The sequence below is a fragment of the Carcharodon carcharias genome, chromosome X (genome assembly GCF_017639515.1).
Source record: "Carcharodon carcharias isolate sCarCar2 chromosome X, sCarCar2.pri, whole genome shotgun sequence".
Classification (NCBI taxonomy): Eukaryota; Metazoa; Chordata; class Chondrichthyes; order Lamniformes; family Lamnidae; genus Carcharodon; species Carcharodon carcharias.
In genome coordinates, this window is record NC_054507.1 from 25648647 (window position 1) to 25671407 (window position 22761).

Sequence of the window (22761 nt, forward strand, 5' to 3'; positions counted from 1 at the left end):
CTCTCTCCACCAGGTATTCACCAAGCAACAATCGGGAACTTGCCTGATTTTTCCGCCCAATGATGAGACCAATTGTAGCATTCCTGAAATCCTTGCTAAATCAACATGGACTGCAGACTAAACCTGGGACTTTTCTTGTCTGTCTGGCTCAGTACTGTACTGCGCAGTGCCTTTACCGACTGAGCCACCGAGAGCCTGATGCAGTGCATTCTTGATTATGGCTGTTGTTGGAGAGTTCCAATTACACAGGTTTTGCTCTTATAGATTATATAATGTTACCCAAACCTCCTTTAGCTCTTAGTATCCAGATAACAACTTCCCAGACATCATTAAAATAAAATCAAAATACTGCAGATGCTGGAAGTCTGAAATAAAAACAGAAAATGCTGAAAAAACTTGGCAAGTCTGGCAATATCTGTGGAGGGAGAAACAGAGTTAACGTTTTGAGTCCCCATGACTTTTTCCTTAAGTCATACGGACTCAAAACTTTAACTCCTGTTTCTCTCTCCATAGATGCTGCCAGACCTGCTGAGAATTTCCAGCATTTTCTGTTTCATCCCAGACATCATTCATTGCAGGTGATATTTTATTCTAATTTATAGGCATGTTTGTCCTGGTATGGGGGGGTCTACGTTTAAAAACATTTACAAAAAGAACACTGTTTAAAAACCTCACAGCATCTTCAATCTGTAGCTGTCTGGTAAAAATCAGTAGCACATCAGCTACTAAAGGGACTGCATTATTTGTGCAGTGAACCTTTCAGAGAAGGTTATTGGTCATTTATAAGTTTTCTGGGTGCTCATGGCACAAAGATCACATTTCGGACGAGTTAACAGACATTTTAGCTATTATCTTGCGCAATTAACCCTAATCCCTCTCCCAAAACTCTTGGGACACATTAGTCCAAAGAAATTAAATAAGACAATAATAATTTCTTGTAAAGTTGCATAATATTTTTGCCCTTCTAGTAATGTTAATAAATTTGAAATAAAGTGGTACAGTGTTGAAAGGTCCATGTACTGTTTCATGGAGCAGAAGGACAAGGGAATCAGGCAAAGGTTCCTATACTTAATCACTATCTAATGACCCCAATAGAAAAGTGCACATCGAGTGAGGACAGATGGGTTCGGTCACTATTGTGTAATTCGCTGAACCTCACTATCTGTGCTCACAGGTGAAGAATGATCACTTGTGCATGGTATCTGTGAGTGCCTGGCAGCCATGAAACTGTGCCCCTCAGCAAGAGTCCCAGTCTTTAGGAGAATAGGGAAGAAAAGTAGAGGAATAGTTGCCTGGTGGAAATAAATAGCAAAATAGGATTTTCTCTCTGAATACTTCCATCTCCATAATATGGTGGGTCCTGTTGCAGTTTGCCAGCCCACATGCGCATTGATGTTAGAGTAACAAGTGTGCTCTTACAGGTATTTTTAAAATAAACCTGATAAACAGGTAAATGAAGAAAAAGACTTGCATTTATAAAGTGCCTTTCATATATTCAGGATGTTCCAAAATGCTTCACAGCCAATGAGTATATTTGAAGTGTAGTTGTAATGTAGTAAACGCAGCAGCTGAATTGCACACCATAAAGGCCTACAAACAGCAAGCATGGGTTGATTGGGGGATCAGTACTTGACCAGGACACCAGGGGTACTCCCCTGCTCTTCATGCAGTACGATGGGATCTTTTATGTTCATCTAAGAAGGCAGAGAGGGCATTGAAAGATAGCACTCTTAATGATGCAGTGCTTCCTCAATACTGCACAGAAGTGCCAACCGATATCCTGAATTCATGTGAGGCTTGAATCCACAACCTTCTGACATAGAGGTGAGAGTGCCACCTACTGAGTCAAGTTTGACACTGGATAGTAAGCACATTGAGAAGTTGAGAAGCTACTTATATCCTTTGATGAAATTATAGCTGCTGATGTGTGTCATGCGGTGAAACACCAGGAACCAAATCCTGCTTGATTTCCCCCCTCCCTAGACAAGGGATATTGGCCAAGATCAGTGTAATAAGCTTGGAATACCAGACAGGTTTCTAGTTAGAAGCTGTAAACTTTATTTACAGAGCTTCTGATGAAGCTACATGCTTGGACCAAGACCAAGGCCAGAAAGCTCTGCCCCTACGATTACCCGCACTTAGGGCTGATTCATCTGTACAGTCACATGATCCCCATAACAGCATGAAAGGTTTAATTTACAAATTCTACATTCCTCCCCCTTTAATTTTGTTTTACCTCTCTATTTACAAAAATATCCTAACCCATATCATATACAAATATATACAGTTCATGCAGTTATATATTTAATCTTTGAGGTGGTTTTCTGATTCGGGTAGAATGACGCAACTCTATAACTTGAGATTCTTCCATTAGATCGACTTGACCAGGAACTGCAGCATCGGGGACATCCTTAGACAATGGCAGTTCAGAATTATTTACTTCAACAGAGACACCAGGTATGTCTATTCTTTGTCGATCTGGCACCTCAGGGATCAAAGGTTCAACTTCAATTTCAGGTGGAGTAACTGGTTGTTGGAGTGTCTCTCGACTTCTGAGGTGATCCACCTGCTTCCTAACAATCCTGTTTTCTGCTTCTACTTGATATGACAAAGGTCCTGTTTCAGAGACGATCTTGGTCCAATTGCAAAATTTCGCACAAAAACTGTCTCCCCCACAGTAATTTCCGATCTTTATTGTGAGCATCATGATTCACTTTCTGGCTACTCTGGTTCTTCTCCATCTTCCCCTCTAAGTTAGAGAACTCTAAGCTCAATCGTGTATGAAGGTGGTGTTTCATTCGCAATTCAGATGGTGTTGAACACATAGTTGTATGAGGAGTCGTGCGATAGTTGAAAATAAATCTTGAAATTCGTGTTTCTAACATTCCTTTGTATAATTTCTTCATGCCTGTTTTAAAAGTTTGTGCTGCTCTTTCTGCTAACCCGTTGGTGCTGTTTTGACATTTTTAGTCCCATTTAAATTCATGAATCTCTGGAATTCCAGACTAGTAAAAGCAGTACCATTATCTGAAACAATGACTTCTGGTAGGCCATGTACACTAAAACATTGGCGCAGATTTTCAATAGTTGCACACAATGTAGGTGATCTCACTTCATACACATCCGTCCACTTTGAATGCGCAATGATCACTAAAAGCATGTACCTAAAAATGATCCTACATAATTTATATGTAGTCTAACCCAGGGTCAATCAGGTCACTCCCACGGATGCAGTGGAGCTGAAACAGGCAACTTCTGTTGTTGCTGACACTGGAGACAGGGTGTTTAGCTATTTTTTCTATATCACTGTCTATACCTGGCCAGCAGATATAACTTTGTGTGAGCATCTTCATTTTCGAAATGCCTGGATGCGCACCGTGAAGAGCTGTCAATAGTGGTTCTCTTCCTTGCAAAGGGATGACGAATCTTGCTCCCCACAACAGGATACCATCTTGACAACTTAGTTCAGATTTACGAGCATTGAATGGTTTTAATTCTTCAGAGACTTGTGCATTTGACCGTCCTTGCAATACCTGTTCACAGGCTCTTGATAAAATTGGATCCCGGTTTGCCCAATTCTTTATCTGCTTCGCACAAACTGGTGAGGAGTCCAGGAAATTCAACACAAGTACAACCTCTTGAGTTACTGGAGCATTTGTAATACTATCTGGAAAAGGGAGAGGACTGAGGGCTATATTCACACCTGGACAGTGCATAATGGTGTACTCATATGCTGACAAAATTAAAGCCCATCTTTGAATTCTAGCCGTGGCTATTGATGGAATTGCTTTATCTTCACCAAATAAACCCAACAGTGGTTTGTGAACTGACACTATTGTGAAGTGTCACACATGCAAATATTGATGAAACTTCTTTACTCCAAATATAACAGATAAGCCTTCTTTTTCAATTTGCGAGTAACCCTTCTCGGCTGCAGAGAGGGTTCTGGAGACATATCCTATTGGCCTTTCAGATCCATCCTCCATCTTGTGTGACAATATCGCTCCCACTCCGTAGGGAGATGCATCACTAGTTAGTATTAATTCATTTGATGGGTCATAGTGTACCAGCAGGCATGACGAGAGTAAAGGCTTCTTGACTTTTATGAAGTCTTCCTCTTGCTGTGCCTTCCAGGACAATCTGTTGTTCTTCTTCAATAATAAGTGGAAAAGGGCTAACACTGTAGATAGATAGGCAAGAATTGACCATTATATTTTACCATGCCCAACAAAGATTTGAGCTGAGTGACACTGGTAGGACACTGCTTCCTTGGTTGCCCTGACTTTCTCCTCTAATGGATGCAACCCTTGGACATCCATTTGATGACCCAAATATGTGACTTCAGTCGCTGGAAGGTGCACTTTTCTTTTTTCAAACTGACACCAGTCTCCAAAAATCTCTTCATAACCTCTTGTAGGTTGACCAAATGTTCTGCTTCCGTTGATCCTGTGATCAGGATGTCATCCAGGTACACCATAACTCGGGGAAGTCCTTGTAGTAGGCTTTCCATGGTTCTTTGGAAAATCACACGGGCAGATGACACACCAAAGGGGTAGGTGTGTATATTGGAACAGACCCTTGTGTGTGTTTACGGTGACATAATCTCTTGACGTGTTGTCCAGCTCTAGCTGTTGGTATGCATGGCTCATGTACAGTTTAGTAGTTTTAGTACAGTTTACAAGATCTTCGTCTTGCAAGTTTAGCGTACAGGTCTTCAATCCTTGGGATTGAGTATTTGTCTAATTTAGCAGCCTTGTTCAGTTAATTTGTAATCTCTGCAGATGCAAATGGTTTGATCAGGTTTCATCACAGGGACAAATGGTGCTGTCCATTCTGAAAATTGGACTGGCTGGATTATTCCTAGCTTCTCTAAGCAGCATAATTCCGCATCCACTTTCTCCTTTATGGCATAAGGCACAGGTCTTGCCTTAAAGAAATGGGGTGTTGCTTCAGAATCCACATATATTTTAGCTTGTAGGTCTTTTATTTTTCCCAGCTCATCTCGGAATACTCTGCCATACTATTTTTAACAATTCAGGAATTCCTCCTGTTCTGACCAGTTGAGGTTATAATTTCTTTCAACCAATCACGGCCCAGGAGGCTAGGTTCTTTGCCTGTTACAACAATCACTGGCAGCTGGGCTGTCTGTTGCCTGTAGGATACAGGTACGGAGGCAATGCCTTTCACTTGCATTGCTTCTCCAGTATACATTTTTAGCTGAGCTGTGGTTTGCTCCAAGCTCAATGGCTAGGTACCTTCTCTGAGGTATTTAAAGATGTGTTCTCCCATCACTGTGTTTGATGCTCCTGTGTCAACCTCCATGACTGGAGGCTTTCCATTTACTTGGAGGGTAACGGTGATTGGTTCAGTTTCCCTGGCCTTAAGATTGTATAGGGAATAGATGTCAGTATCAGCAGCTTCTGGTTCATTTATATTGTGCACTTCATTCAACTGGGCCTGCTGTCTGAATGGCTGTATTGATCTTGCCCTGCATTTTTTTTAAAACATGCCCTGTTTTGTGGCATCCTGCCTCTTTAAACCTGCAGGTTTCCGGTACATGATTACCCCTACATCAGGAACACTTTAATCTCTGGATTACTGGTGAGCTGCTTCCAGTATTTCCTAATGTTTTTCAAGCGGTAGGGACTGTGTCCCACTTCACGGTTGCTTCCCTGGTTTTTGCGCCATGCCTGGCAGTAGGTTCCTGCCCTAACTGAAGAATGGCGCCACGTTTCACACTCTGCAAAGCCTGTGAATCTCTCTCAGCACTCACTATTGCTAGCGCTATTTCCATGGCGTGCTTCAAATCAATATTAACTTCCGCAAGTAAACGGTGCTGAATGGCGTCATCATGTACGCTGCAAACCACACGATCTCACAACATGTCGTTTAGAGTATCACCAAAGTCACAGTGCTCCGTTAACCTTTTTAACTTCATGATGTATGTTGTGATTGATATACCAGGGTCCCTTGCTCGAGAGTTAAACTTGGGTCTTTGCATGAGAACCAATGGTTTAGGCTGAAAATGTGCCTTCACGAGGTCGACTAGCTTGTTGAAGGATCTGGAATTTGGCGCGTTTGGAGCCGTCAAACTACGGATTAAATTATACGTCTCCCGCAGACACTTAGAAGAATTACCTTCTGTTTCTCCTCTGCCGTTATTTCGTTCGCCACAAAGTAGAAACCCAGGCGCTCTATGTACTGACTCCAGTCCTCGATGGATGAGTCATATAGCTCAATTCTGCCAAAGAGTGGCATGACTCGTGAGTATACTTTTCTTTCTTCCCTTAAAAATTTGAAATACTCACATTCGTGAGGCGAGGTGCAGCGTTGGAGCTATTTATCCTCATCACCAATTGTAATAAACTTGGAGTACTGGACAGGTTTCTTGTAAGAAACAGTAAACTTTATTTACAGAGCCCTGATGAAGCTATATGCTTGTACCAAGACCAACGCTAGAAAAGCTCGGCCCCTAAGATTACCTGAGTTTAGGGCTGATTCGTCTGTACAGTCACATGATCCCCATAACAGTAGGAAAGGTTTAACTTACAATTACTACAATCAGCTAAGACAGCTGCCACCACACTTAGAAGACACTAATAGCATTCCAAAAATACTAAATAATCAAGGGGCAAAAGGGGTGGAGGAAACAAATACAATAACTATCACTAGAGAAAAAGTACTAGGGAAACTAATGGGGCTAAAGGCCGATAAGTCACCTGGACCTGATGGGTTGCATCCTAGGATATTAAACGAAGTAGCTACAGAGATAGTGGATGCACTGGTAGTAATCTTCCAAGAATCCTTAGATTCTGGAAAAATCCCAGAGGATTGGAAAACTGCCAATGTAATGCCCTTATTCAAAAAAGGAGGGAGACAAAAAACAGAAACTATAGGCCAGTTAGCTTAACATCTGTCATTGGGAAAATGTTGGAGTCTATTATAAAGGATGTAATAGCGGAGCATTTAGGAATGCATAATATAATCAAGCAGAGTCAGCATGGTTTCATGAAAGGGGAATCATGCCTGACAAATTTATTAGAATTCTTTGAGGAGGTAACAAGCAGGATAGAAAAAGGGGAACCACTATATGTAATATATTTGGATTTCCAAAAGGCATTTGATAAGATACCACACATGAGGCTACTTAATAAGATAAGAGCCCATGGTGTTGGGAGTAGTATATTAGTATGGATAGAGGATTGACTAACTAATAGAAGACAGAGAGTTGGGATAAGGGGGCATTTTCAGGATGGCAACCTGTAACTAGTGGAGTGCCACAGAGATCAGTGCTGGGGCCACAATTATTTACAATATATATTAATGACTTGGATGAGGGAAGTGAATGTACTATCGCCAAGTTTGTGGATGACACAAAAATAGGTGGGAAGGCAAGTGGTGAGGATGACAGTCAACAGAGGGATATAGACAGGTTAAGTGAGTGGGCAAAAACTTGGCAGATGGAATATAATGTGGGAAAATGTGAGGTTATGCATTTTGGCAGGAAGAATAGAGGAGCTGAATATTATTTAAATGGAGAAAGACTGCAGAAAGCTGCAGCACAGAGGGATTTGAGGGTCCTCATGCATGAATCCCATAAAGCTAACATAGAAGTTCAGCAGGTAATAGGTAAGGCAAATGGAACGTTGGCCTTTTTTTCAAAGGGAATGGAGTATAAAAATAGGGAAGTCTTGCTAAAACTATAAAAGCACTAGTTAGACCTTACCTAGAATACTGTGAACAGTTTTGTTCCCCTTATCTAAGGAAAGATATACTGGAATTGGAGGCAGTTCAGAGAAGGTCCACTAGGTTGATCCCGGGTATGGGGGGATTTTCTTATGAGGAGAGGTTGAGTAGGTTGGGCTTGTACTCATTGGAGTTTAGAAGAATGAGAGGTGGCCCAATTGAAACATATAAAATTCTCAGGGTGGATGCTGAGAGGTTGTTTCCCCTTGTGGGAGAGCCTAGGATCAGAGGACATAATCTCAGAGTAACGGGGCGCCGATTTTAAACAGAGATGAGGAGGAATTTCTTCTCTGAGGGTAGTGAATCTGTGGAATTCTTTACCCCAAAGGGCTGTAGGGGCTGGGTTGTTAAGTATATTCAGGGCTGAGATAGACAGATTTTTAATCAGTAAGGGAATCAAGGGTTTTGGGGAAAAGGCAGGAAAGTGGAGTTGAGGATTATCAGATCAGCCATGATCTCATTGAATGGCAGAGCCATTCGATGGGCTGAATGGCGTCCTTCTGCTCCTACATTTTATGGTCTTACAGTTTATGCATAACACACAATAGTTTCCCAGTGACTTTGTGAGAAAATGCATAGCCTGGTGAGGTACTGAGCCATTAAGACCAGATGGACCCAGGGTTTACTGCAGTCTGTAGTGAGTTGGCTGACCTCAATTAGGGTGGTGGTGGGGACATAATTGGCCTCACTAGCCCTGAGCTATGGAAGGAGGTATCAGCCAGAGTTTCTCCTCCTGATCACTCTCCAGCGGACTGTAATGGAGACTATGTGTTTGGACAGTAGGTGAGGATTGGATTTAGTTTAGCCGAGGTAACTTCCAGAGTCAAATTCCCTGCTGACACTCATGCATTAAGAAATGAGCTGCCACCTTTTATCCAGTCCAAACGTGGATGCCTCTGTAAAAACATAGGCAAGTGTTATCACAAAACCAGTTCACTTGTAAGTGTAGACAGGTTTGGACATACACAACCTTTATAAAAAGATGACAAGCATTAACTTATTTGGCCAGCTAGATTTTCCTGTTTCTGAGTTTGCCTGTCCACCATTTTCTGCTCATTAAAATGAATGGGCAAAAAAAAAATCATGGGCTGGCAAGTGAAGAAGCAGAAAATTTCAGCCATCCTGTCAGACGTTCATCCTTGAAAATTACCAGGTGCCTATCCCTGAAACCAGATTATCTGGTGGTCACCCCCAATGAAGAATAGCCACTTGGTCATGGCAAGCATCACGTGTAAGTGATATATGTTACCACATGACTTATTTGATCACCATTGTATGTCTATAAACAAAGCGAATGATAAAATACAAAGGTTAGCATTATTCCATTTTGAAAGGGCAATACATCTTTATATAAATGTTTCTGCAGCTAAAAGCAAACAGCTTCAAACTGCTGCCACATTACCAAAATTATGTATAATTTTAAAATTCCAATCCTGCTGTTATTTGCTGTTAAATGTTGGGAAAGATTATTATAGATTTTTGCTCCATTTTCTTTGCCCCATCAATTTATTTATCTATCCGCCCTCCCCCTCCCCCTCCCCCTCCCCCGGTCTCTGTAGCAACAAGAGATTGAGCTGCGCTCTGCCTCTTACGAGCCAATGGCGGGGCGGCTTGTTGGACAGTGAGTAAGGCGGCTGCCTATTGGACAGGTGGCGAGCGGGGAAGAGTCTGGCAAGATGGCGGACAGAACGGCGGTGGATATCAGCAAATTGAAGGTAAAGGAGGTTGAAGGGATGTTGGTACAGGGTGAGTTGTGTCTGTGGTCAAAGTGAGGGATTTATGATTTAGTAACTATCCCACGCTTCAGCTTCTCCGGTCTGATTCCCCCCCTCCCTGGAATTCTTCTCTGGTGACCCGCGGGCTGGGTTTTCTCTCTCTCTCTCGATCCGAAGGTGGGGTTACTTTTTTCTGCTGATCTAAAATTCCCCGAGCCTTTTAAGCAACTTAACTGCACGGGGAATGTTCCGAGTGCTGCATTGAGAATAAACACATGGCTTCCACAATGACCGAGTGACTGAATGCACCACCCAGGGAAGTCACATGCCACTTAAGAGCAGGAAGCCGCCTTCTGCTCTGTGCCATGTTATTTGGTTTCAGCTTGGTGCACTTCAGATATTTCAAAATGGAATGTCATCCCCTGAACGTGTGAGAGCAAGTGGATAAAACAATAAAAAAAGTTTTCACTTTTGATTTTGTAATTAGGGGAACAACAGCAAAGATGAGTATGTGTAAGCCGTTGTAGTTAAAGTACTGTGCCGTTTTGGGTGCCCCATTTGAAAAAAAATGAAGCTATAAAGTTGATGTAAATTTAATCAGATACAGGAGATGGGAAATTTATGAAGTGGAACTGAGGTACGGGGCTATCTTGACTGGAGCAGAGAAATTGAGACAATTTAGAGGATTTTTTTAAAATTAAGGGCCCCCAACAGCATAAGTAGAAAAAAGGTTACCATGTGGTTATGGAATTGGTGTGGGTTGTCAATTTTAAAATCCTTAGGGGTGAGTAGAGAAGTTAGAAATTTCTTTAGAGTTGGAGTAAGGCATGCTTAGCTTTGGGAGTGGTTGAGGCAGAGACCATTTGAGAGGGGAAAGCTGGATCAATATTTTAAACAGGGAGAGAGAGGTTTAGGGAGTGGATTAGTTTTGGATTGCTATAGGGAGAAGGGTGCTGGGATGAGTTTTTGATTGATATATGGCTATGGGAAGAGAGCAGAGTAGCTCTTGGATTGACCTAGCCAAGAGCCAGCACATACATGAATGATTTGCTACCCTTCCTGTAAACTCCCATGGTTCTGACTCTTCTTATTGTGCTTTAGTTGACTGAACTGAGACAAGAATGCGCTTCGAGAGAGCTGGATACTAAAGGAAACAAGCAGGATCTTATCCAGAGACTGCAGGCTTACCTGGAAGAACATGGTAAAATCATGACTGCTATTTAATCCCAAATGATATTTTTTAAATAAATAAAATTAATCTAGTTTGTGAAGAATTATGATTTTTTTTTAGTTATTCAAAGTAGGTTGAACTTGAAAACATCATTGAGATCCTATGTTAGACATTACACTGAATTCAAAATCATAAATTGGCCTATCTCTGAATAAAGGGGGATTGTTGTGAGTCACAACAATCTTGGGGTCAGTTGATCAAAATACTTGAGTTGCACCCTCCTAGGTTATAATGTTATTTGATTTTCACTTGTGACTATTTTTTGTTGGAATTCTGTCTTAATTTACAGTGGTTTTCTATTCTCAGTGTAATTTCAAGCATTATCATTAAATGGTTACTTTTTTCCTTTAACTTTAAAAGGAACATAAGAGCAGGAGTAGGTCATTCAGCCTGTCAAGCCAATTTTACGATTTAGACAGATCATGGCTGATTAGCTACCTGTACGCCATTTTTCTCCACCATCCCCAAATCCCTTGATATTAATAGAATGTGCCTCATGCAATAGGTCCCTTCTGGGTCAGGTTTGCTGAACATAAGGGTGTTTATTCTATTGTGTGTGTAGAATATGTAAATCTACTTCAAGATGTTCCATGGAAGTAGAACAAAGTAAACTATCAAATGAGTGAAAGGTAAATTTAGGACTTCACACTAATGACCAACATTAGAAATGGGCTTTCATTTAGGATCGTGAAGGCAAACGTTTTGAAATTTCTTGTGTGATGCTTTGCCAGGACTTTTAAGTGTTTCAGATGAAAATGCTAAAGCGGTCCAAAAGACTTTCCTGTACTGTGTTTATCGTGTTACGTGTCCTTGTACTGTGTTCTGCCAGGGATTTTGGGTTAGATTGCAATTCTTGCAGCCCATCCCTGTTGGAAGTGACCACTTTAGAGTTGGGGTTGGGAAAAATACTTCTGTTTAACCTTCTAGTTTGCAATATGTGGATTTCTACTGTGTATTTTTTTCAGTACATTTATGTAAAATGGTCATTCCAGATTATTGCTAGAGCTGAATTACTGTATTCTTAATTCATGGCTTTTAAAAACTCTGACTATGAGGCATGCTCCTTTTAACTTCATTTGAAAGCAAAATACAGCAGATGCTGAAAATCTGAAATAAAACAGAAAATGTTGGAAACACTTGGGCAGCATTTGTGGAGGGAGAAACAGAGATAACGTTTCAGGTTGATGATCTTTCATCAGAACTGGTGCTGCCTGAGTATTTCCAGCATTTTCTGTTTTTATTCCTTTTAGCTAAACCCTCTGTGCTCATCAGGTATGTGTTTTTTTTTACATAAAACCTGAACGTTGCTCCATTCCAAAAGTGTTTCATTGATTTGGACTATTTTGCCAACTGTCTGTGTGATATCTAGATGTTTAGCTGACAGGCTCTATAATAAAGAATGGAAAGAAAAGCTATAAATGCATCAACCCATTGTTTTCTTTCAGACCTTGACTGACCTGTGCATTTCTTTTATTGATGATGGCAAACCTGACCAGATAAGCTGACTGACCATTAAGTAATCTCTCAATCATAGAACACCTAGGGGGTGAATACATAAAACATTCAAAGTACTTATTTGAAGCATAAACTTCTTCTTTAATCAGAAACCTTATTCTGCAGGTTCGATGCATAAACCTAATTGTGCCCTCATTTGTGTGTTTTGCTTTTAAAAGCAACTATGGAATAAATGTTTGTATAGAAGTTCAAATTCAGTGACATTGTTATCTTGAATTATAAATCCATGTTGATCTTTAAAAGGAAACAACTAGTCTGTTAATTTAATAGAGACATCTGATCGAATTGCTGTCCCTTTTTGCTAATCTTCTTAAACTTAATCCTAATCAGCAGATTCTTTTTGTTAAAAAAGCAACAAGCCAGAAAAGATTAGAATTAGCTCCATTCTCTTTGAATGTTACTGTTTAAATTGAGTCTTGATATTAGGGTGCCAGTGTTTAGGATTTACTCATTCGATCAGTGTATAAAAAAAAAATTAACATTGCTTCATAATATTAATTTGGGGTGCTTCAGCTTTTTGTTTTTTCTTCCCAGACTGTTTGGGCACTAACTTTTTCCAGGCCATTTGCTCATGCTGTCAACAGGCCTCTTTTCAGTTGACTTTTATTTTATCTAAGTTGGTGGGGGATGGGAGTAAATCGAAGGGATGTTAAAATTAATTCTTATGGACTGGGGTCCTGATGCTGAACTATATAGCAAGTGCATTTTAATATACACTTGCATTTAAGGCTGTTCTGTAACTGCACAAGATGTTTTGTGCTCAGTAACACTTCAGTGGGCTTGCTTTGAAATGCATTCATTTACAATGTGGTACTTCATGCCAAAAAAATAAATAAATTTGGGTATCCCAGTGATTCATGTTTACCCAGTTGAACCCTGCATATCAGGAGGAACCCAGGTTTCATCTTCAATCTACTGAGTTAGGTGATCTCAGCTAGATAAAGTTGGGTATTGCAACAGGAGCTGAAAGTATTGGAAGCTCTCAGGTCAGATAGCATCTTTGGAAAGAAGAGAAAAGTTAGCATTTTGAGGGCAATCGTCTTTAGCACCTTCATTGTTAAATCCCAAGTCTTTGCTCCTTTGTTTGCAGTTCCAAACTAGTTGAGGTCCAGCATCAATCCACTCTTATTTCTCTTGCAGCTGAGGAAGAAGTGAATGAAGAGGATGTTCTAGCTGAAGATACAGAGGTAGATTTCTTCACATTACTTTCTAGAATTTTCTGACATTGCCATCAGAAATGCGTTTGTCATCCTTAGCTGGGTTAACATGCTTGCTTCTGAGGTTCTGCCAAAGTCACGCATTTCACTGGCCGCACTCGCAGTGAAGATGGGTGACTTGATATTTCTGCACTTGTGCACGTTGGAATTTCCCGTGCTGTGCAGTCTGTTTCATTTTCTTCTATACAAAACTTATGATTTTCTTAGTTTATTATTTCAATGTGTGAAATTCAGAGAGGCCTTAACAGGGTAGATGTTGCGAGACTATTTCCTTCTGACTGGAGAGTCCAGAACTAGGGGCCACAGTGTCAGGATAAGGGGTTAGTCATTTAGGACTGAGATGAGGAAAAATTTCTTTGCACTAAAGGTTGTGAATCTTTGGAATTCTTGATCCCAAGAGGGCTGTGGATGCTCCGCCGTGGAGTATATTCAAGACTACAATCAATAGATTTTTGGGGATAAGTATAGTTGAAGTAGATCAGCCATGATCTCATTGCATGGTGGAGCAGGCTCGAGGGACCATATGGCCTAGTCGTGCTCCTATTTATGTTTTTGTGTAACATCTGGGTCAGTACCAGGGAATAATGGGTTCCTGGGAAAAATTGCATGGCAGTATCCAAACCCTCGCTTGAACCCTGAGGTTACATTGCTCACTTGAAATTACCTGTCTGAATACAGTTTTAGTGTTCAATTGTTTGTTTTCCCATTTGTGCAGACCATTAGTGTGCTGTGGTCATTGCACAATGATTCACTGAAGTTTATAAAGTTTACTTGAATATGGACACTTATGGCCAAAAGAGTTTCTCTTTTGTTATGAGAAAGCATTCCTTTTTGAGAATATCTCAGATTTATCTAGGCTCTGCCCATTGGGTAGAGTTGCCTGCTTTAGTTATGAGTCAGTTATGCCACACACAAGTGTCCCAAAGCTTGGAGATAACAAGCTATCCGCTCAGGATAATTTGGTGTTTTAAACGCTTATATGCTCAATTAATGTTTCAGAAGTTGTGGATTGTAGAATTTATTTAGGTGAGAAAGTAAATTGCAGCACTTCAACAACTAGATAAGGCCATAGAAGAACTCCAGTAGTACTGGGCCAGAGCTTATAGAATATAAAAGTCAGTATACTGATATAAAACCATTGTAAGAATGTAGTTTGAAGTACTGTGCAGTTTTGGGCTTCAGTGCCATAGCTATCACATCCAATCGGGGATGGATGGGTACAGCGCTGATTCATGCAGATGCTGTCAGGTTTCCTTGGAGCAAAGGAGATCACATGGTTATTTGATAGCGATGTTTACCCATGTCAAAGATGGGGATGTGGAAAGAGTGTTGCTAAGTGTTGACCCCAATGCTGGCATTGCTCATTGAAAGAAATCGAAGTACTCGGAACTCCAGTTCAATGATAGAACATCATGACTCTGTACCTCAGACTAGGCATTGGAAATCATAGAATAGTACAGCACAGTAGGAAGCTATTCAGCCCATCGAGTCTGTGTTGGCTCTTTCGAAGAGCCAACAGTTAGGCAGTGCATTCCAAATCCACTCTTTTCACCTGATAGGATACCAGATACAAATTCAATAGTACCCTTCAAAGAGGAATTGAATAAATACTTGAGGATGGGAGGGGAATACAGAGATTTGGGGAAAGAGTCAGGCGTTGTGGGGCTAACTGCATTGCTCTTCGAAAGAGTCAGCGCAGACTCTGGGCTGGATAAAAAGATAGCTTCCTTCTGTGCTGTACTATTTTATGATTCTATGGAAACCAGATTCCTTATGCTGCAATGAAATTACAACAAATGACTACAAACCTGTGTATTTCAACAAGTACCTGAGGGGAAGGTATTTTAATAATAGATTCTGTCAAAAGTATAGACACTGCATTTTTGAAAGCATTCGTATTTTTCATTTTATACACAGGAGGAGGAGCAGCAGCAGCAACAGCAGAAGGTTGAGCCAGAAGTTCAAAGTCAAACTATTGCTGTCAAAGAACCAGAAGAGTAAATATTAACCAATTCCAGTTTATATGATTTTGCACTGTATCTTGCTATCTGTTTCCAGAGAACTGCTACAGTACTGGTTCATAATCAGTACTTGGAAGTGTAGACTTTGATTTTTCAGCCACATGCTGGGGAAATTGTACTTTAACCAGGGCTACTTAACTTTGACTCTGCGCCATATATCGTCATTGAACGTAGCTTTGTGCAAGAACCTGGGTAGCGATGCATTTTTGGCATGTTAAAAGTTAAGTGTCTGCACTCATGGTGCGCCAAAGTGATGGGAAGGTCTGTGGTGTCATGGATGACTCGAGCTGCCAATCCAAGTCAGGAATGATGTTGTGGACATGGGTTAATCATTGAGTATTTAATGTTTAAGGCTGTAATGATGAGCTTAGTATATCAGAGTTTATAGAATTATTTTCCCTTCAACTGCCCCACCACCCTCCAACCAATCTTAATTTTGATCTGAAATGCTGCCTTCCTAGTGAGGATGAGGAGATAAACTGAGCTGTGCACATTGCCCTCAACGTTGGTCTCTATTGGTTGATTAAAAGCAGCTAGTGTAATTGCTCATTCTCTTGCTTTCAAACAAAAACAGTCCCTTATTTTGTGATCTGCTGCTCCTCTATAACAAGCAAAGCCTGTTGAAGCTTTGTTGTGATCAAATGATTATCCAGTGTGGATCTCAAAACTGCATCTTCTGAATGAGAGGCAGTGTTCTATTCCTAGACCCTTACTGTCTTGGCTTGATGAATAACATTTCTGGACATGATGCAAGTCTGTTTTGCATTTCCTAACTCAATTATGAAACAGTTTTTGGCACTCGTTAACTATTTAAACTGAGCTTAAGATGATCAGCTCCTTCCATCATAAATTCTAAAAGTATTTCTTTTTCAGAACTGCAGCAAAGAAGCTGGTTAAAATAATGGCACCAATGACAGAGAGTGAGGTAGGTATTGGCGGACTTCTGCAAAATAACCCTGATCCAGCATTTTACTGTACCAATAGTCATCTTTATAAACAAACTTAACTACTTGTAAGCAGATTGTTAGTGTTCTGTAGACACCTGACTGCAACTGATAGAATCTTAACTGATAAACCATTCAACATTAACTGTTAAATGGTTTGATCTTTTAGATGTTCACTTGCTTGATGTACAGGATTTCCCACGAGTTTTGTATTCTACATTCAGCAAATTATATTAAATGTATGATCAAACTAATCCTAGTATCTCTCTTGCACAATAATGTACATTTTCTTGGTCTTCTCCCTTTTCTGTTCAATAGGATGTGCACCTCTGATAGCTGAAGGTGGTTGATGCTTAAAGTCTCTGCAGCTAATAGCAGGCATGTTTGAATGAATGTGATTTGCCCATTATACGTAATGGCTGATATAATGCGCGCAGTGTGGGCCGTCTTAGTGGCCCAGTACCTCCGGGCTTACTGCTCATATGTGACAACCAGTCAGCATGACCCCGGTTCTCTCCTTCATTCACCTGTAGTGTACCCAGTGTCCTGCCAGCACAATTCAATTATGCAGTGTATGTAGAATTCATCTTATTGAATTCTTTAATTGTTTACTTTGTTCATCATTAAAGCTGATTATAAGATATTGACGCTGGCTGCAGATGTTAAAAGCGCCAAAAGCTGGCCACCGCCGACAGGTTGTCAGAGTGCCAAAAGCTGGCTGCCAGCGGCGGCGGATTGTCGGAGCACCAAAAGCTGGGCCTGCAGCGGCGGCGGATTGTCGGAGCGCCAAAAGCTGGGCCTGCAGCGGCGGCGGATTGTCGGAGCGCCAAAAGCTGGGCCGGCAGCGGCGGCGGATTGTCGGAGCGCCAAAAGCTGGGCCGGCAGCGGCGGCGGATTGTCGGAGCGCCAAAAGCTGGGCCGGCAGCGGCGGCGGATTGTCGGAGCGCCAAAAGCTGGGCCGGCAGCGGCGGCGGATTGTCGGAGCGCCAAAAGCTGGGCCGGCAGCGGCGGCGGATTGTCGGAGCGCCAAAAGCTGGGCCGGCAGCGGCGGCGGATTGTCGGAGCGCCAAAAGCTGGGCCGGCAGCGGCGGCGGATTGTCGGAGCGCCAAAAGCTGGGCCGGCAGCGGCGGCGGATTGTCGGAGCGCCAAAAGCTGGGCCGGCAGCGGCGGCGGATTGTCGGAGCGCCAAAAGCTGGGCCGGCAGCGGCGGCGGATTGTCGGAGCGCCAAAAGCTGGGCCGGCAGCGGCGGCGGATTGTCGGAGCGCCAAAAGCTGGGCCGGCAGCGGCGGCGGATTGTCGGAGCGCCAAAAGCTGGGCCGGCAGCGGCGGCGGATTGTCGGAGCGCCAAAAGCTGGGCCGGCAGCGGCGGCGGATTGTCGGAGCGCCAAAAGCTGGGCCGGCAGCGGCGGCGGATTGTCGGAGCGCCAAAAGCTGGGCCGGCAGCGGCGGCGGATTGTCGGAGCGCCAAAAGCTGGGCCGGCAGCGGCGGCGGATTGTCGGAGCGCCAAAAGCGGGCAAGCAGCGGCGGCGGATTGTCGGAGCGCCAAAAGCTGGCTGCCAGTGGCGGATTGTCGGAGCGCCAAAAGCTGGCTGCCAGTGGCGGATTGTCGGAGCGCCAAAAGCTTCTGATAGTACATTGCCTAATTTGCCCTTCAGTTTTTGCTTAGCTCTGCTTCTCTCAATGAGCTGTTTAAAAGTGAATATAAATATATTTGTAACAACATATCAGTTTTGTCATTTGTACTTGTACAACATCACAGTCGAGCAAGCACAGCTGTTTCTGCCCAAAGGAAATGATGCTTTGAGAGGCTATAAACTTTGAAATTGATATTTATCCAAATAGATAATGGTTATCACATTTTGTTTGATGACACTGTCCGTTTTAAATTTGGTCTTTTTTTTCTACCACTTGTGGCTGCACCAGGTTTTCACCAGTAATTCTCATGGGGCCCCACCTGAGACTTGCTGCTCATTGAAAAATGAAAGTATAGAGTCCTGAGGTGGGATGCAAGTTTTGGGTGTTAACCTTGAACATTCTCTTAGGCACAGTAATGCTAATCAGTCCTGTAAATGACAGAGTCTTGGACTTAAGGTTGTGGCTGTACTGTCCTGTAACTAATTATAAGATTATATAACCCCAAGGGTGTAACAGTAGGACTCTCTTGTGATCCGAACAGGGATTTGTCTTTCTCCTGTGTGTGGCCTCCAATCTTTTTGAAGACAGACTGTGTTAGTACTTGATGAGAGCAGACCAGCTACAAATGGTTAAATTGCTTTATTTCACAGCAAGTGAACTCAGCGACAAGTATGATCAGACTCACTTAGTTCAATCAGTATAATTCGCCTCTAGTAATACTAAATAATGAGCACGTTACGCAAGTAGTTTGTCTTTGCTTGACTTGAGAAAAACAACATCTTGCACCCTAGCCTCCTGAATTGAGCGAAAGCTTGCTCTCTCTGCTTTAAGAACATGGCCGTCAGTGAGTGGTTTTCTCTCTTCCCTGCCGAACACCCAGGACTAGGGACTTTCCAATATAATGGGTGTGCAGTGTTGCTCAATTACTGAAATGTGCTAATGTTTTCTGTATTTGAGGGACAACTTCAAGACAGCCTATTAGTATTTTTGCTATCCATTGTCATGTCTTCCTTAAACTTGTGTGAATGCACTTTGCTTTGAAAAAAACAATTAAATATAACTCTGGGAGAAAATTAGTGTAAAATTCCAAAATGTGGCTGGTGTATTGATGCATATTGGCGATGTGCCTTTATGCAAGCTGTGGGCTGATTTGACTTTTTGAATGACCAAACACTGAAGAACAACAAATAGTTGGATAAAATTACTATTTTGCTTGTTTTCCAAATGTTCCATTAAAAGGGGAGTGTATCCATGTATGTTGCTTCTTTAAGAAGCAATGTGTGTTCTCCAAATGTTTGGAATGCCTGGAGAATGATGCAACACAAGGGGATGCCATTGTGCCTATGCCAGCTCTTTGGGATTAATTGGATAGCTTAACCATAAATCCTGTGTTTAACCTTCAAGTATTTACCCAAATCTCTTGAAAGTGACCATTGAATCTGCTTCCTCCACTCTTTCAGGAACTGCATTCCCGATTACCACAACTTGGTGTTTTTTTAAATCTTGTCACCTCTGGCTCTTTTGCCAATCACCTTTAAGTCTATGCAATCACCTTCTGTATCAAAACCATGCATAATTTTGAACACTCCTACCAAATCCCCTCTTAGCTTCATTTGCTCTAAGAAGAAGGACTCTAGCTTCTCCAGTGTAACAGACGTTTCTTACCCCTGATGCCATTCTAGTAAATTTCCTCTGCACTTTCTTCAAGGCCTTGATATCCTGAAGTGTGATGGGCCAGAATTGAACACAGTACTGCAACTGAGACCTGACCAATGTTTTATAAAGGTTTAGCATAACTTGCTTTTGTACTTTTTTTTTATTTTTAAAAATGCCATATGGGATTCTTGGCTTTAATAACAGCCTTTTCGGCTTGTCCCCTCACCCTTAACAGGTTTGTGTACAAACACCCCAAAGATCTCTTTCTGCACCCTTTTTAAAATTGTATGATTTATTCATTATTACCTCTTCTCATCCTTCCTACCAAAATGTATCCTTTCACAGTTCTGTGTTAAATTTCATCTGCCATGTGTCTGCCCTTTTTATCAGTCTTTGTATCTTTCTCATTGTTTACTACATTTTTGCATTTTGTATTACTTGTAAACTTTGAAATTATGTCCTGTATGCCCCAAGTCCAGGACGTTTAATATGAGAGCAATGGTCCTAATACCAATCCCTGGGGAACACCACTGTATATTTTCCTTCAGTCTGAAAAATGACCATTTGCCACTCTTGTAGCCAATTTGTATTCCTCAGATGCAATGAAACATTAGCCCAGGACAAGAGAAATGTTTTGAGATTATTTTTAATTGAAATATGTAAATTGTATAAATGGCAACTTGATATTCTATTCTTTTGGAAACATTTGAACAGAAAGATAACATTGAGGTTGTGACATTCTCCCCATTCACCAATCTAAAGTGGCATTGACACCAGCTATTCTGCAGGCTGGGTAATCCCATATTTCTGGCTGAACTCAATACTAAATGAGAAGCCTGATTAGATAAAATGAAAGAAAGCAGTTGACTACATTAGTGAATTTTAAGAGTGAAATGTTCTGTTACGAGACCAGTCATTGGTTTGAGAAGTACAGAAATGAGGGTGTAATTCTCTTTTCCTATGCTTGTTACTTAGGACCAGTAAAAGTTAATTAGAAACGTATGAAGGTAAATGTAGTAACAGAAGTGGAGATATTTTTGACCAACACTTAACTTTGGACAATGCTAGATCTAAATAAGCTGTAACTTGACTCTCTTGTTTGATCCCATCAGTGAGTGCTTTAAATACTATTAAGGTTTTGAGAATGATGCATACAATGCCCTGTAATATGTTACCTTGCAAAGGCCAATCGTACTTCACTGCTATTCATTGACTTGGTAAGAAGAGCATTTTGCATCATAAATGCTGATTGTCCACAAATTGTTCAGGGCTGATGGCAGTCTTTAGTTAAATTGGTGCTGTAATGTTCTGTGCTATGGAGTGATAGGATGTGGTTTTGTACTCAGTCTTGAGGTGTTTTTATATTTGAAATGTAGCTGATAGGTGATGTGCGAAGATCTTTACTAAGCTGTTAAATATAAGTCTTGTTTTACTTCTGAGGAGCTCATGTGGGCTTTGCAAGGTGATGCAGTGGGGTGCTGGGTGAAAATATAAGTGGGGAAAGCGGCACCAAGTGGCCGGTATACACCCCTTTTGGCAATGTAAAAATGTCTTTAGCCATTGCTTTATGAGAAAGTACAGTGCAGAGCAAAGTCCAAGTATTTGCCCATGTCCAGAAAGGAAAATGAGGCTGTGGCTGATGTTCTCCAGAGGACATTGAAAGAGGCTTGCTTGTTGATTCTCTTGGTCAGACAATGGCGTATGGTACAGAAGGCCACGTAGGGGAGAGAAAAAGCTTTAAAACATCAAAAAAAAAATCTTCATTTGCAACTGAATTTTGTGTGGCTTAGGGGAGGAGAATGAGGAAAATAAGGACTTAAAATTTGAACACTGATATTGGCCTGTCTTAACCTAATGTTGCACTTCTGTTTAATCTGTTTAAATATTGCAGTATCTGTTGATTATCCTTGCCCTTATTTTCTGCCACCTTTTTGAGGCCAGTGACTCTTATTGGGGTACATCCTGGCACCTATGTATCCTGTTCCCTCCATTGTCTTGGCTTAAGTTTTTAACTCAGCATATACTGGGAGGTCAAACCCAGGACCTAGATATGTATCTCATACATCTGCTGTTAGGGAATTTCATGTGATTTAATTTTTTTAAGATCAGGCAATGATTCAGTATGTTGCATGAATTTGATGTCACTCTCTTTATTTCTCTACAGAGGCTAAAGAAAAGAGCAGAACGGTTCAATGTACCAGGGACAGCAGAGAGTAAGAAAGCTGCTCGTGCTGCACGGTAAATTATTGAACAGAGTTGGAAATGACACTCAATGTAAACTTGCTGTCAAACCTTAAATTCTGTCTCAGTGCGGTATGCATTTTATTTGGGGTGTGGGGGTGGAATTAATTTTTCAGGCAAATAGAGTTGAGCTGTCATGCTTTGTATGTTAATACAAAGATCATGGTGTTAGGAGCTTTTATATTGACATTATAACATAAAAACAGGTCAGCTGGCCTAACCAGTCTTTGCCAGTATTTAACCTCCAACAGAGCAATAATCCTAAACACGTGCATTCAATGTTACCCTCTCCCTTTAACCTCCTTTCCTTCAAGCAGCTATTTAAGCGATTCTTAAATGTTGACATGGACTTTATTTCTGTTGTTAATTCCAGCACTGCACTCCACAGCCTCTCGTAGCATATTTAATTATAATTTGCATAAACAGAAATGTACAAATGCATATGCTACCTAGACAATAGACCAATTTTTTTTAAAAAATTAAAGAAATTGTTACAATTCAGAAGGCTTTGGTTATTGCTATGGTTAACACAGGGTTAGTTAATGTCAGAATTACCTGGAAAAGCTCAGCAGGTCTGGCAGCATCGGCGGAGAAGAAAAGAGTTGACGTTTCGAGTCCTCATGACCCTTCAACAGAACTGAAGTTCTGTTGAAGGGTCATGAGGACTCGAAACGTCAACTCTTTTCTTCTCCGCCGATGCTGCCAGACCTGCTGAGCTTTTCCAGGTAATTCTGTTTTTGTTTTGGATTTCCAGCATCCGCAGTTTTTTGTTTTTATCAGTTAATGTCAGCTTATTTATCCACAAAGGGAGTCGCTATTAAATTTTGTTCAGTGTAA

General features: G+C 41.4%; 1 protein-coding gene across 2 annotated transcripts in view; it reads left to right on the plus strand.

Annotated features, from left to right (window-relative positions):
* Positions 1 to 9323: 9323 nt before the first annotated feature.
* LOC121273190 (SAP domain containing ribonucleoprotein) overlaps positions 9324 to 22761 on the plus strand; it is a 32228-nt gene continuing 18790 nt past the window's right edge. For both annotated transcript variants that reach the window (XM_041180182.1, XM_041180183.1), the window contains exons 1-6: positions 9324 to 9461; positions 10563 to 10662; positions 13348 to 13394; positions 15342 to 15421; positions 16319 to 16370; positions 21848 to 21921. In XM_041180182.1, coding sequence (XP_041036116.1) covers positions 9423 to 9461; positions 10563 to 10662; positions 13348 to 13394; positions 15342 to 15421; positions 16319 to 16370; positions 21848 to 21921 — 392 coding nt within the window. In that variant the 5' untranslated portion in view covers positions 9324 to 9422. The remainder of the gene's footprint in view (positions 9462 to 10562; positions 10663 to 13347; positions 13395 to 15341; positions 15422 to 16318; positions 16371 to 21847; positions 21922 to 22761) is intronic.